At 45.2% G+C, this 14,602-nt stretch overlaps 1 protein-coding gene across 2 annotated transcripts in view; it reads right to left on the bottom strand.

The window, feature by feature from the left end:
- Positions 1-14,602, bottom strand: part of pkaap (A-kinase anchoring protein pkaap) — a 74,208-nt gene that overhangs the window by 28,739 nt on the left and 30,867 nt on the right. For both annotated transcript variants that reach the window (XM_065445341.2, XM_065445340.2), the window contains exons 7-9: positions 11,378-11,511; positions 10,159-10,303; positions 2,099-2,216 (exon numbers count right to left, since the gene is read on the bottom strand). In XM_065445341.2, the coding sequence (XP_065301413.1) occupies positions 2,099-2,216; positions 10,159-10,303; positions 11,378-11,511 (397 nt within the window). The remainder of the gene's footprint in view (positions 1-2,098; positions 2,217-10,158; positions 10,304-11,377; positions 11,512-14,602) is intronic.

Here is a 14,602-nt window from a genome sequence, read left to right as displayed (position 1 = left end):
CACAACATTCTGCCATGCTGCGTTTGTTTGTTTAGTTTGCATTATAGACAGTACTCTGCTGGCTCCAACAAGTCTTTCTCATGAAGTTATATACAGGCTGCATCAAATGGCAGCAACGGTGCCCTCGCAGTCTGACTCTAAATGAGTCTTGAGTCACAGTCTGAATGAGCTCGACTCCGCAACTGAAGAGGCTGAACTGCCACCTACCACAACGAGCCCAAATGTGGACAGACCTGCTGGGCTGCGGTGTGCCGATTCCTGCTGTCGTTAGCTTTGAAGACTTTGCAGACGTCGACAGCGTGGTTTCATCGTGTGCTGAACTGAATGACGATGAAATAACTGAGCAAGTGCTCCCACCGTCAAACGTCTGATTTGGATGAGGATGTGCCGTGTGCTCCGAAGCCTTCCACATGCGAATCTGCCCGAAGCCTTTGCAGTCCTTGCATCGACGTACAGTGAAACTCAAAACTGGCAGCAATACAGGCGCACTTTGTTGCACGTAAGTGGAAGTGCGTGCAGCAATGCATCGACCACTTGTTCCATGCACAGGGGTCTTAAAACGCAAATAAAGTGAACTTTTTTGGTTAGATTCGTTTTTTTCGGACATTTGATAGTCTGGATTTATTTACGTTCCCCGTGGAGTCCGAATTATCGGTCATCGACTGTATTTGCTTTAAATTTATTTAGGAGTTATTACTATTTGCTTTGACTTCAGTTTAAACCGAAAAAATGATGTTCTCACAAGCCTATCATAAAGCTTTTCTGACACCATTAACTATTTCCATACAGAAAACAAGCTCAGTACTTGAAGGGTTTACTAGCAGAAAATACGGAAAATGAGCCAAGCTCATCCAAAGGGGCTTTGTCTCATGACAGAATCTTGGAGACGGCTCTGGCTCGCCCATTGCACTGCGTTTGTAGAAAACAGTGCCAGACGGTGCATGAAGACCAGCAAAGAAAGGTTATTTGAGCGGAGGTTTGTTGTTGTGCTGGTTACGCTCAACTTGAAAACGGAAGAAAATGTTCCAAAAGCCAGGGGAACTCATGCTTCAAAGTGTTGTTTTCACTGGCTTTACTTAACGAAACATAACAAAAAACATAGACATTTCGCCACCTATGCGGGTGGCATCGTCAGTACACAATGGCAACAAATGAGAAATACATCCTATTTATCTATGAAACTGCCGCAAACATCCGGCAGGGGGCCACGGTTAGAGTTGCATGAAAATTGATTATGACGGATGAACAATGATTCTACGAACTTTCTTGGGCCCCATCGGTGTTCCCGTGCTAGTGTGGTTACATTGTTGAAATCAAACATGTGTCCCTTTGATAAACAATGATCAACCAACTCCGTCTTGGCACGTGTAGCATGGGTGGCTTTCGTAGCATCTCTTAAATGTTCCTTGATTTGAGTGCGCCGTCGCCGCCCTGTCTCGCCTATGTAGCTGGCACCACAGTCCGAGCAGTTGACCTTGTAGACGACCCCACTTTGTTCGTCTGGAGGTGTGCGGTACTTTGGCTTCGGGAACACGTTTCCCAATGTGTACGAGGGTTTGAACACAGTTCGAACACCCAAAGGCCGTAAAGCCCTGCGCACTGCTTCTGATACACTGCGGACATATGGAATGCACACAAAGGAAGCTGGCCTTTCGGCCTTGCTCTCGCGGGGTTTTTGCATGCGGCGCTGCGTATCAATGACAAAGTGCTCAGGGTAACTCCGTTTATGCAAAAGAGCGGCAACATTCGTTAATTCTTGCTCCCTCAAAGTTTGTGTTGACGAGAGCGCATTGCAACGAGACAGGAGCGTACATACCACGGCATGTTTGTGTTCTATAGGGTGGTGAGAGTCAAAACTCAGCACACTCCCGCTATCGCAAGATTTGCGATATACGGCTGTCTCCACCGAACCTTCTTGGTGCGTGCATGAGAGGCTTAAAGTTAGAGCTGAATTTATGCTATGAACGCTTCTGCTGTATATCTGAAAACAGTAAAAGCCTACATTTATGGTCTCTGAAAATTAAGCAAGATGCGAATGAGGGGGTGCATCCACCACAAGCCGGCTTTAGAGTATCAGCAGAAGGTTCACAATGTTCACCTGAGCGTTTCTTTCGCCGCAAGGAGTCCGTGTCACTCTGTGCCGTCTGAATGGTGACAATGCACTCGGAGATGTACTTCACGTACAGCTGGCTCGACAGGAAGGCCTTCAGGTGGTTCTGGGAAGCAGACACAAAGGCACGAGATCACATCAGCAACAGTAGTCACTGAGCCATGATTTCCTCTGTGCCGCCAAAGAAACGCCCACTTGAGAAATATGCGCTACTGGTGGTACATCAAAACCTGGTTAATTCGGCCCTCGTTATAATTCGGAAAATTGGATAATTCGGACTTGCCCTTTCATCCAGGCAGGCATGTGCATTATTTAATGGCATCAAACTCTCGTTAATTCTGATGCATTTGGCTACACACCGGTTAATTCGTGCAACCCTCAGAGCGCGGCGAGCACCAAGCAATGCAAATTTGTGACCCAAAAGAGCAAAGACTGTGCTAGCAGTCAACTGAAATAAAGCGGCATTGTCTGCTTCGCCACAGCTGTCAGCGGAAACTATGAGAACGCCGAATGCTTCGTGTCTATTTCCATCGCATGAATGTCTATTGCATTGCATTTTCATAATTGCATCGACAAAGATTGTGGTTTTGTCTGCAGCTGTTGCGGCAAACAGTAGTTTCGTTATGTCTCATGCATGTGTTGGTCACATTGGTAATGACTGTGGTTTTGTGTACAGTGGTTGCGGCAAACAAGTTTGCTTTGACTCAGTGCACGTGTTAGCTGCGTTGATAATGACTGGTTTGATCTGCAGCAGTTGAGGGAAACAGTGGTTTTATTTTGACTCAGTGCGTCCGTTGGCTGTGTTGATAATTACCCTGCTTTCGTCCACAGTGGTTGTGGCAAACAAAGGTTTTGACTAAGTACAGCCGTTTGCCGCATGTCTTCTGAACTGTGCAGTCGCCATGCCTGATTGCAGCGACAGCGACCCTGGTTTCATTTGTAATGGTTGCGTTGAGAAGTAGTTCTGTTCTTACTTGATGCGTGTTGGTCGTGTGCCTTCAGAACTGCATGGTTGCCATACATTATCATGTTGATAGTGGCCACGTTTTTGTCCGCAGCGGTCACGGTGAGCAGTAGTTTTATTTTGACTCATTGTAATGCGTGCTCATGTGAGAAACGGGGTGGAAGCTGTCGAGGACAAATACCGATTGTACCACAGGTCTCACAATGGCATCAAACCCACGGCTACACCATAACGGACAGACGATCTGTTGCCAACTAGCTGTAAGTGGCGAAAAAGTACGCGGGATGTGCACGCAATAGTGAAAAGCATGTCCACTAGGATGAAGACATGGGCCTTTCACCACAGCCAAACAGGCTGCACTGCGAAGCATGACGAGAATTGTTGCTTCTGTGTTGATTTGGTGTGAAACAGAAGCCAGGGTTGTGAATTCATTAAGCAAAATAAGGCAGCTTGATATAGCAAGCATTTACCATATATACAGTAGATCCTCGATTATACATCCCCCGGTCATGTGACAACCAGCATTTTACGACGAATTGGTTTGGTCCCAGCAAAATCCTCCACAGAAATGATGTATTAAAAACCTTGATTATACAACAAAAGATTACGCTGACCCTGCCTCATACGAGAACTCTGTGGGAGCATATCAGAGGGAAAAAAAAAAGAAAAACCCGCTCTGAGTAGATGCAGGCTCGCACGTGAGCACACTGCAGCGGGCTGATATGGGTTACATTTACGTTGCATTAGAAAGACGACAAAATTAGCCATTTAAAAACAAATACAGTAAATTCTGTGGTTTTTAGCATTAGGTTGGAAAACTGTGCCTTTACGTCTCGAAGAAATCCACAGACAAGTAGACCGAAGTCAAAATTGTTTTTGGTTGAAATGGACATTTTTGCTGTACTTATGTTATGTTTACGGTGCTGCAGTACCCTGTTGTCTTTCGCGCTTCAACTCTGCTTATTCATGATGTTATGACGACGTAGTGCATTCGATATGACAGCCGCTTCGAGAGATGAGCAATTTTGATGGCCAAGGAGGAGGGAAACTCTGCCATGACTCAGCGGCTTGACGTCTATGATTCGCAGATGTCAGGACCAGCGGGAGGCCCTTTTCAAATGCAAGGTCAGTCGGAAGCGCTCTGCGGACCTCATACTAGCCTGGTACCATCCCCGAATCAAATGGTTGTGCTCCACCTCCACCTCAAGTACTCCACCTCAAATAACCTTGAAGGTGATGTAATCTTGTGCAATCACTTATGGATATAGTTTCGCTTTCGTGAGACTCAGCTCGTCCTGGTATCGAACCACTTCAAGCATACGGCCGATGGTTCTCTTGGCACCGATAACGAGCTTGGCACAGTGCCAATAACACTTGTTGGGGATGCTTTTGGTACAGGGTCACGTGAAATTTCACAAAAGCGTAATTATCTCCGAAAGGGATCACCCAAGAATACTGCCTAAGAAAAGCTATCTACACCTCAGACGATGACGATAAGTGAGGATAACTTCTTTCCATTCATTCCGACTGAAATGATTTTTACGATTTTGTACAAACGTACTGAGTCGTTAGAGTAGGTCTTTCTGATCATTAATTGAAGAATCTAAGTGCTCCGTCCAAAGTGCATAACTGATTATAAGGTTTTAAAGTTTTATCGCAACACACCACTCGGTGGAACTTTCAGCTGCCCCTAGCCATTTGACGTAAATTGCCCTAATGACGCTAGTAGGGCGAGCTATCCGATTGGCTGTCCAGGGTGAATCATCGATAATTTTTCCAACTTTATAGTGAACAAATGTTGTTTGTAATAGTTGGAACGTTAGTTAATTTGTTTCCATAAAAGGCAAGTAACAGAAAGAGAATGCACAAGGACAATTTCTCACTACACTTAAGCACTTCTGGCACAAAGCAAGTGTTGTCTGCTTGTGTTACAATGTGCTCCGTGTTGACAAGAGCTCCGTGGTCAGTGTTGATCTTGATCTTTCTTTTCGTGAGCACCACGATTCGCCTTTGTTGCATTGTGGGCTGCAAACATAGCGACCAGCAATATGTCAAGCTGTGACATCGTGCCCCTCTGCAAGGCAGCAGACGAGCAGACTGGCTACAGCGCATTGGACTGTCACTATCCGATTGGCGCCAGGATTTACGCATTTGCGGCCGTCACTTTGCACCGGAGGATTACTACCGCAATAGCGCTTCGCGAGTCCGGTATTCAGGCAAACGCAAGCGCAACAGGACAGGGCCTGGCCGTTTGACTGTGCCGTTTCACTGGATGAGCACAAGTGCAAATGTGAATAGTCCGCATGGTGCAGCCACCTTGTTGCACAGAGCTCAACCACACACAGAAGCAGTAACGAAATGTATTCTTCTTTGCTGCTGGTGTAAATTTTTCGCAGAAGTGTAATCTTTAGCACAGCAGAAGTGTAATCTTTAGCGCATTGTTTTTGTAAATGTTTAAAATGTTTTACACTTGGTTAGAGCAATATTAGCTCTTTGTTTGGCTAGTTAAGCTCTGCGCCACAGGGTGGCTGGATCGTGCAGACCAATCAGGCCGCTCACGTACGTCTACACTAAAGCTCCTTCATCAGCTTGAGTTTATGCCTCCACCCATCCGTCAAAAATGCTTGTCTTGCCTGTGGTTACCGGAATACCGGACACACTCAGCACTGCAACAGAATGCTCACAACACTTCGCTGCTTCAATAGCTCTTGTTTGGGTTCAACTGCCAAGCTGTAGGCAGAGTGGAGAGGCTTCGTGCGCTTGCTCCTAGGCAACCAGAAGTAGCCGACATGATGCGCCATCATGACGCAGAGCCAGTGAAGACAGAGCTTAAAGGGACACTAAAGCAAAACAATAAATCAGTTAGGCTAACAAAGCATGAAGGTCAAAAGAATGAAGGTTGAAAGAATGAAGGTCGAAGTATCAGTATTTGAATTTCGCGCCGAAGCCTTGACGCGGGTACGTCAGTGTGACGTCAGGGATTCTAAAGTATGTTTTCGCATTTGGGCCGCGTTGGCTGAGTAAAGGTTCCCGAAACTAGCCATGCTTAATATTCGGTTCCTTTAGAACACAATATAGTCAGTCTGTACCACTATATAATTAAGTAGGCCCTAGAAGATGCCATCAATATCCATGACGTCACAGTGAGCAGGTGCGGGAACTTCCAAGGAGGCGTTGCCACCCATTTTTGTCACCATCTGGCAAGGGGCAAAAGCACCCCACTTGCTGCAGCTTATATGTTTTGGGACATTGTATCTTGCCGTGCGCAGTGCTGTGCGGATAGCATTTGTTTACCGTTTTCTTGATACCTTCGATAATTCGACATTCAGTTAATTCGGATATTTTTTTCGATCCTGTGAAATGCAAGAGAGAGAGAGAGAAAACAAGGATAGGAAAGGCAGGGAGGTCAACCAGAAGAGCATCTGGTTTGCTACCCTACACTGGGGGTGGGGGAAAGGGGAATGGAAAGAGGAAAAAAGGGAGAGAGTAAGCACTGAGTGCGTGTGGGAGGGACACTATATACAGGACACTACAACCGGTCTCTTAAGCCAGTGCACTTCAAGTACTGCACTAGTGCACGAATCGCTTTTCGAGCCAGTGACGGGTGTGGCCACGGTACGAGCATCTTTGACTCGGTGAACGGTCTCAAGTCCAGTCGGTGTAAAGTTGCCCGCAAACTAATCAATGCAAACTAATCAGGTTTTACTGTAGTTCACTCTTAAAATGGTTGCACTCTTTGGGGTGTATATTTGTTCCACAACAATAATCGTCATCTGCCTTGCTTGCATTTCCTTTCTTGAAAACTCGGCGCTTGCAACTTTCCTGTCGAGAATGCTGTGTCACGCTAATAACGTGCAAGCTGTTCATGGCTTGGAAGTATCGGGCTCGCAGCATTAAAGAAAAGAAATGCGGGCAAGACAGATGACGATTATTGTCGTGGGACAAGATAAGCCCCAAAAGGTGTAAATTGTTTTAGGAGTGTTGCTTTTTGTTCTGACAGCATTCATGATTGATCAACTTCTACATTGCAATAAAGAAGGCGAGTAAATGCTAATTATTGCATGAATTTTTTTCTATATCGTGGTAACTGCATGTTCATGCTGATAAAATAGAAAAGTATGCCCCAGTACTCGTATATCTGCAATCCAGAGACCTCCAATATGGCTCACCTCATAGCCCACAGTGTTTCATTAGCACTTGAAAATCCGTTAAGCAACTAAAAACCGCTGGGATAGTCGGCAAACAACGCTGCGAAGCTCTTGGCAGGCCGCTTCTTGCACCCCTAATATGGCTGCCACTGTCTTCAGCTGAGCCCACAGGCCGGTATAGGCGACTTCCACTCCAGCAGTTTTTCTTTAACCGCCTTGGTCCCAACTTATGTGGTTGGCTGCACAGCATCGACAAGATGTGGCGGTTAGTTTGTGCATGCGACAATGTCGGCATCTTGCAGCCTGATGTTGCAACTCTCAAGATGGAGCTGATGTGTTGCAGCTGGGAAAAGGTGCAGAAAAAGATCACTAATTTTTCTTAAAGGTGATAATAAAGATTCGCTCACATGTCCTCCAATTAAATGCTTGGTTGTTATTTTTTAAAAATAATTTAATCTACTTTCCTTGGAGTGGTGCAGGTTCGTGTTGCAGTCTTGTTCATGGGGTCTGTACCCGTTTTTTGGCAAGACTGAGCGTTACTGCCTATATTCTTAGTTTTTGATTGTACGAGGGTTTTGTGTTGCCCCCTCAAAGCTGTATAATCGGGTTTCTATTGTACTTGCATAATGAGCACAAACGCATAATAAACATACCGCAAACCTTGCTTTTGCGAATTTGTATTGTTGTTGTCCCCCCCCCCCTGCATAGTAATAGCACCCACAACTTTGCTACAGTGAAGTCCCACGATCGAACGGCTGTGCTGTAGTTTTTCTGGCAGAATAGAATCTTTTACTCGCACACATGTGTTTAGAGCAAGTGCACATAATGTCATCGTCTGCCGCTGTGTTGGAAATTCTTAATACAGTCTACGCTCGTTACAAAGGACCCACAAACAACAGACTTTCAGATATAATGGACCATATTTCAGCCTTAGTTTGTTCTACCTATTTTACGAATGCAACAAAGTTCGCCTTTAACTGACCACGCTACAACAGACTATCGGCTACTGTAGACAAATTAGCGGCAACTTTTAAAAAAATCGGACATATAAAATGTACTTTGGCCGTATCGATGCGGGCTTTCTACTGACAATCGCGGCCCAATATAGTGTGCACGAGGGAGGAAGGTGGGGCAGAAACATGCCATTTTTTAAAGTGATCTGCGATGTGAACCAAGTGCGCCCAGTGCCGGTAGCTTCATATGTGCTGTGCTTTCAACGTTTAGTTCACATTGAAGCGAGGGACAACATGAAGGTCAATTTGCTCGTTGCTGCTGCTGCCCTTACCTCCCTTAATTTGCTACTGCAATCGATGCTTCGCCTTTTGGACGAATCTACAACATTTTTGTTTGCGTTTTCCTTTGATCGTTTGTCACTCACTCTTTGCAATAAAGTTGAGACATCGCAACAAAAGTTTCAGAAGCGAGGCGTTTTGGATATTACAGACTTCGGATGAAACAGATGTCTTTGTCAGATTATCAGGGTCCCTTGTAATGAGAGTCGACTGTTATGCCACGTGAGAAATGCGAGATCAGGCAAACGAACTTATACAGCTAGCTCATGCAGGTTGCATATCGATTCTAGTGGCCAACGTGCCGTGGCGGCACACCTGCAGCAGGGGTGGTGGACTTGATGACGAAGACGCCGACGGCAAAGCCAGGACGAGATAACACTGGAGGCAAGCATGTGGTAGGAACAGGCTGCTTATTATCACGGTTGCTCGGGACTTGATGAAAAGAGTGACTGCGATAATGCTCAACTCGTTCTTACTGCATGCTTGCCATCAGAGCAGCTGCAAAGGCAGCTCACAAGCTCGAGAGAGCAAAAAACGCGGAAGTGCTCTCTGTAACAGCAACCTTGCTCTGATGCAATAGAAGAGCGCACGATCTGCAGCCGGGAACGGCACACAAGAGAGTTCAGGTGAAGAAGAAGCGGCCGGCATAGTCGGGCAAAGTGTCGAATTGCACTGCACTTCGATGCAGAGTTCATGGAGTTAATGAAGCCAAGTTAAGGAGCTTTTACTGTACTGCTTTGTGTAACCTCTCCCCTATATTACATAATTTGCCTTTGCAAGTATCCCAAACAAACAGGTAATCAAATAAACACTCTTTTACCCTGCCACTTTATGCAGTTAACTCTGATAAAGGTGGCAATAGTCTCTGGCTTTTGTATGACTGAGACTCAAGTGCTGTCCGCGGCCTTAGAGACCCATGGCCCCGTAACACAGCAGTTTACGAACAAGAAAAACATGGGAGTGTTGCACTTCACTCTGATGCGAAGTGAAGTGCAATAAAGACACGCTCATGGTTTGCAAATAGTACACGTGTATTTTTAATGCAAAGGTAAGTTATCTAATACATTTTGCAAATCATTACCCTCATACTTTTAAGGCTTTGCTGTTTCGAAAAAAGTTCCCATAAAATTTACCTTGCATAATAACGGCAACACCCAGCTTTTCTTTGGTTTCAAGAGAGAAAGCTGTGTTCATTATGCGAGTGTATACGGTATTCATTATTTCCTTGACGCCCTCAATAATTTTACATTTGGCTAACTTGGCCCTTTATCTTGGTGCTGTGAAATATTAATTAACAAGAAGGGTGGTTTGCTGCGCAAGTTGGCAATGAATCCTTGACTTTGGCAGTGTGAAACAATGTGGATGGAGGAAAAGAAAACATTGGACTGTGTCTGTTTTTTCTTGCCTCCCCCATCTAAACTATTTTGCATTGCCTAAGTACAGAATCAACAAGGTTTTACTGTACCACAATTTATTCCTGCAAAAAATACCAAGTGCCACACAGAAGCTCAAGACCACACATATCAATGCATGATGCAATTAACATGCAAGACTGTTCTTAACGTGAGCCTTTAGAGCCACTCTTTAAACATGTGGCCAGTACATCAAGCACCGTGTGTGTTTTGAACAGCAGAGTGCACACACCTTCTCGAGGTACTGCAGAAGCACCATAACAGGCTTCTCGAAGCACGAGGGCAGAGGACCTTCCTCACGGCAGATATTCTGCTCCACCTCCAGACGCACCGCATCGCTGAAGCCCAGGGGGCTGGTCGCCTGCAGCGAGAAGTACCTGCACAGACAGGGCCACAGCAGTCTCGGGTTCAGTGGCAAGCAGATGGGTACTATCAACATGTCTTATAGCTATGGTTTTTGCATGCCCTGTGCCCGAATTGAAATAATCGTGTTCTCCATTTTGCGCTAGGCGCAACATACTGTGGTGCAGAGAAACACAGTTGAACTACCTACAGAGCATTCCTACAAAGAACAAAGATAGTTCCTCTAACTTCACACCCTTTAACATCAGTTTTCTCTTCTTCCCTCAGGACAAATGAAGAAGGACGTGGACAAACTCAATGTTATGTTTGCCAAGTTCCTCTCATTTGTAGTTGTTAGCTATGAACTATGGTTACTGCTGTAATGCTTAAGCGAAGGAAGTGGTAGACAGTGACTTTAGCAAAGAAATCTGCGATCATACAGCTACTGGAGCACTGTCAACCTTTGCCTAAGTTGAAGGGGATAGAGACTTGGTGCTTGCACTGACCATGCTTTCATCTATCTGTAGCGAGAACATGACAATGGTCAAAATATAGAATGGCTAGGTCGCATGCAGCAACCTGTTGATCAGTTTTGGCTGCTTGCAGAATAGAAACTTATTTTCTGGAAAATTTAATATTTCTGTCTTCTGTTTATTTGGACCTTTGCACAGTCCCCACCAAGTGCAAATTATTGGTCAACTACTTTATTCTGTGCTACACTACGCATGTTAACAAGTGTGATATTCAAAGGGGATCTCCTTAGTTTAAACTCTGCTTTATGAAGTTTCCAGTCCCCGTCAAGTTCACATTAATAAAGTTCCACTGTACATGACTGCTTGTGCCTTATGCCTTCCTTTCTCACCAACTGTCTTTGCCTGAACTGATTTTCTCCAGGAAACTGAAAAGTTTGATGCAGCAAAGCTACCAAAGAAGCCTCGCTTGGATTAGGCATCTCCAAAACATATAGAAAATATAGTGTTCAAAACGAAATTTTGATGCTAGTTTAAACTAAAAAGAATTTTGCATGATCCAAATTTGAATTATGGCAAGTAGGCTTGACTTTTGCGTGTTACCAAGCAGTCTGATCTTGGCAGGCTGCACGCACTCACTTGTCGTAGATGACCATGGCATCGTCCTGGGCCTGCGTCGGGTTGCAGCTCCCCTCAGCCAGCAGATGGTTACGAAAGTTGTCCGCCATGAGCAGAAAGTCCACCAGGTGTCGGCTCTGCTCCTGCTCCATGAACTGAACAAGAGGGCATTCCAAATGCAATTGCCTGAGAGCTGAACCAGCAGCATTGTTTCAGTGCATTGCGGCACTCATTCGAGCTGCATTTCAGGTTAGGCCCAGCTCAGGTGCACCTTGGAAGGGCATCCTTGCTCAAGCTTTACAACTCTCATAGCACTGCTGTTGCACCTTATCCCTGCGCATACTACTTTGCATAATGCACTGTCTATGGAAACAATTCCAGTTTTAACTCTTACCTCTTGCTTCCCACAAGGTACAAATGAAAAGCAGACTTGGGAAGTTAATGAACCAACTTGAAAATAAAATTGTGGCGATTAAACATCCCAGAAATGCACCATGAGTTATGGGGGAAACTGTAGTGAAGGGCTCCAGATAACGTGTTATCACTCGGAGTTAAGCCTTAACATGCACTCACAGCAAGGTTCATGAGCATTCTTGTTTCACTGCCATAAGAATGCAGCTGCAGTGGCTGGGAACCGAATATGAATAAATCTGAATTTAATCTAGAATGTTCAAAAAGAAAAAAGATGGCTGTTGAATAATAGCAAATGTTGGAAGCATATTTCTCATTTATGTTCTAATTTTTTTTTAAAATATGAACAAATATAGCAAGGTATTGCGAAACATAAAGCATAAAGAACACCACTGGCAATGCTACAAAGAAAACAGGCATCGCAATTATGTACCTGTCGTCTGCTGGTCCTTAAAGCAGCCAAAAGAGATACACAGTTGAACCCACTTATAATGATACCGGTTTTAACAATATACTGTAGAACCCACTTATAACAATATTCAAGTGCCACGAAAATTCCATTGTTATAATTGATCATCGTTATAATTGGGTTGCATAAGAAAAAGCAAAATAAGGGGATGGCAGAGCTGTTGTGAAAAACCTATAATGGCGGGGAGGCCAGTGCCCCTTCCCATTACCTTCCTCCATCCGGTTGCTGATTTTGTTGACTCGTTTAACTGTTTAACTCTGCTTCCTGCATACTCCAATCATGTGTAATAAGCTGCTGCTGTCAGTGTTCAAGAATGGCACAGCTATAACAAACACAAATAGGGGTCACAGGTGGCAAAGTGACATGCGAGCTAAACTGAGGCATGGTTTTGGAAAAACAGCCTTTTAAAAAATGCGAGAAGGTTGCCGTGGCAGCCTCTCAGCTTAAGAAATTCAGAAGAAACGCTGGGGCGAGATCGCCACATGCATCTTGCCATGCATTTCTCACTGAACTGCACGAGAAAACCCCATGTCCGTCAGCCTAGCTTGCTTTACACAAAGCTTGCCAACATTCTCCAGGGCATCCAGATGCTCCACATAGTGCAGTGGAAGGTCCCTTGCGAGAACAAAGCCCCAGATGGACTGAATCATCTGCAGGGCCTCCTTAGAGGACAACGTTGAGGCAACCTGCCTACCGTGTCACCGCTGTCATCGTCGCCGTCACTAATGCTGTTGCTATTCGAAGCAAGCACGTTTGCGACGATCGCCTCCTAGGTTAGAAGCACTTCCTTTCCAAATCTATAGCAGTGTGTCTTTTTTTCACTGGCAATGTCATGCATTGCCAACGATCAGCGGGCGGATCAGCTATCGTCTGTTTCAGTAGCGAGTCAAATGAGGCTGAGAAACCACGACGTGGCCAGGCACGACTTCGATGCAACCAACAAATACGAGCACGAGCGACTTAATTCATTGGCAGAAGTGCGCAGAATGAGGGGTTGGTGTTCAATATGGGAGCAGTGGAGCACAGCTGGTGTAGTCCATTTGTGTTTTGCAGGGTGGCAAGGTGTAAAGCTATGAATGCAGCCCATTCGTGTTCAAGAGTGGAATGGCAATGGGAAATCGTGCAGCAACTGGAATTTCTTTCTTTCTTTCTTTCTTTTCAAGGAGTTTGCATTTCATTACTTTTCTGCACAGGCATCCAGCAGCCAGACTTGATCGTTATAGCCGATAATGTGGCCTGGGGGCATCGTAGTAAGTGGGTTCTTTCGTCATAGAAAGTACACAAAAGCTGACGGTACAGTAGCTTCTCACTGTTATAACCGATATAGTATTAAAACTGGCATTGTTATAAGTGGGTTTGACTCTATCGGTTATACAGTCGAACCTCGATATGACGAAGTTGTACTTGCAGCGAATTTCGTTCATTTGACGTTTTAAAATTTCAGCACTAAAAACAACTTCACAAATTCCCTGACCATTCTGAGTGGATAATATCTTGTTAGTAAGCACTTATAAACAAATTGCAAGAAGGTCGGGCCATAATAATGCGGTTATGAGCCCCAACGCATGCGGTGCAGATCGCACTGAGAGCAATGCATAGACGTGGCTCATGGCATTCGATATTTGTGCGTGATGAGTTGAGCAGCGCCGTAAATCTTGGACGCCATAGCTGACTGCGCTTTCCGCAGCCGGCGCCCACAAATTAAAAACAAAAGTGTAAAAAGATATGGGTATTGGTCCTGAGCAAAAAGACAGAAAGAAAAGCTAGTTTTGCCAGAAAGGTTGCATTTGATGGTGACAGCAAAGAGACTACACGAAGTAACGTTCATAGTTTTATTGGTGTCACGCGTGCTCAGGCAACCATTAACAGATCTCACTCGATGACCATGGACTCGCAGTCACAATGCGAGCGAGTGTCTCGTACCATGTCTTGGAAACTTGACATTACACGACCGCCAACACTACACGGGCAGGCACAACAAAATGCGCCTGAAGGCGTCATCCATTTTGGCTTGCCGTGGAGAGATTACTTCCAAGACTGATACAACACGTGGCAGATAGGAAGAGGAGAAGGCAGATAGGTGCATATTCCTGCCCCCCTCCCTTCCAGCGCATGCTTGATCACGTTACCATGTGTTCACTCCCTCCTAATCCCTTTTGTGCAGAAGGAATCACCAGCTCTCGTGTCTCTCCGAGTTATTTACCAATGCAACAAATGGTGCAGTGGTGTTTCCTGCCTACTGCACCCTGGCGCATGCATTTTGGCAGCAGTTTTTCCACTCAAGCTTTTCATGCAGGAGAAACTTAATATAACTTTTGCCTTGGCCAACATAGTTCTTTTTGCTAGATTTACAAGCCATACAGGCT

This window comes from Dermacentor albipictus, chromosome 2 (assembly GCF_038994185.2).
Source record: "Dermacentor albipictus isolate Rhodes 1998 colony chromosome 2, USDA_Dalb.pri_finalv2, whole genome shotgun sequence".
NCBI lineage: Eukaryota > Metazoa > Arthropoda > Arachnida > Ixodida > Ixodidae > Dermacentor > Dermacentor albipictus.
Note: the sequence above shows the minus strand (reverse complement) of the source record. Positions and strands in the feature narration are given on the sequence as shown.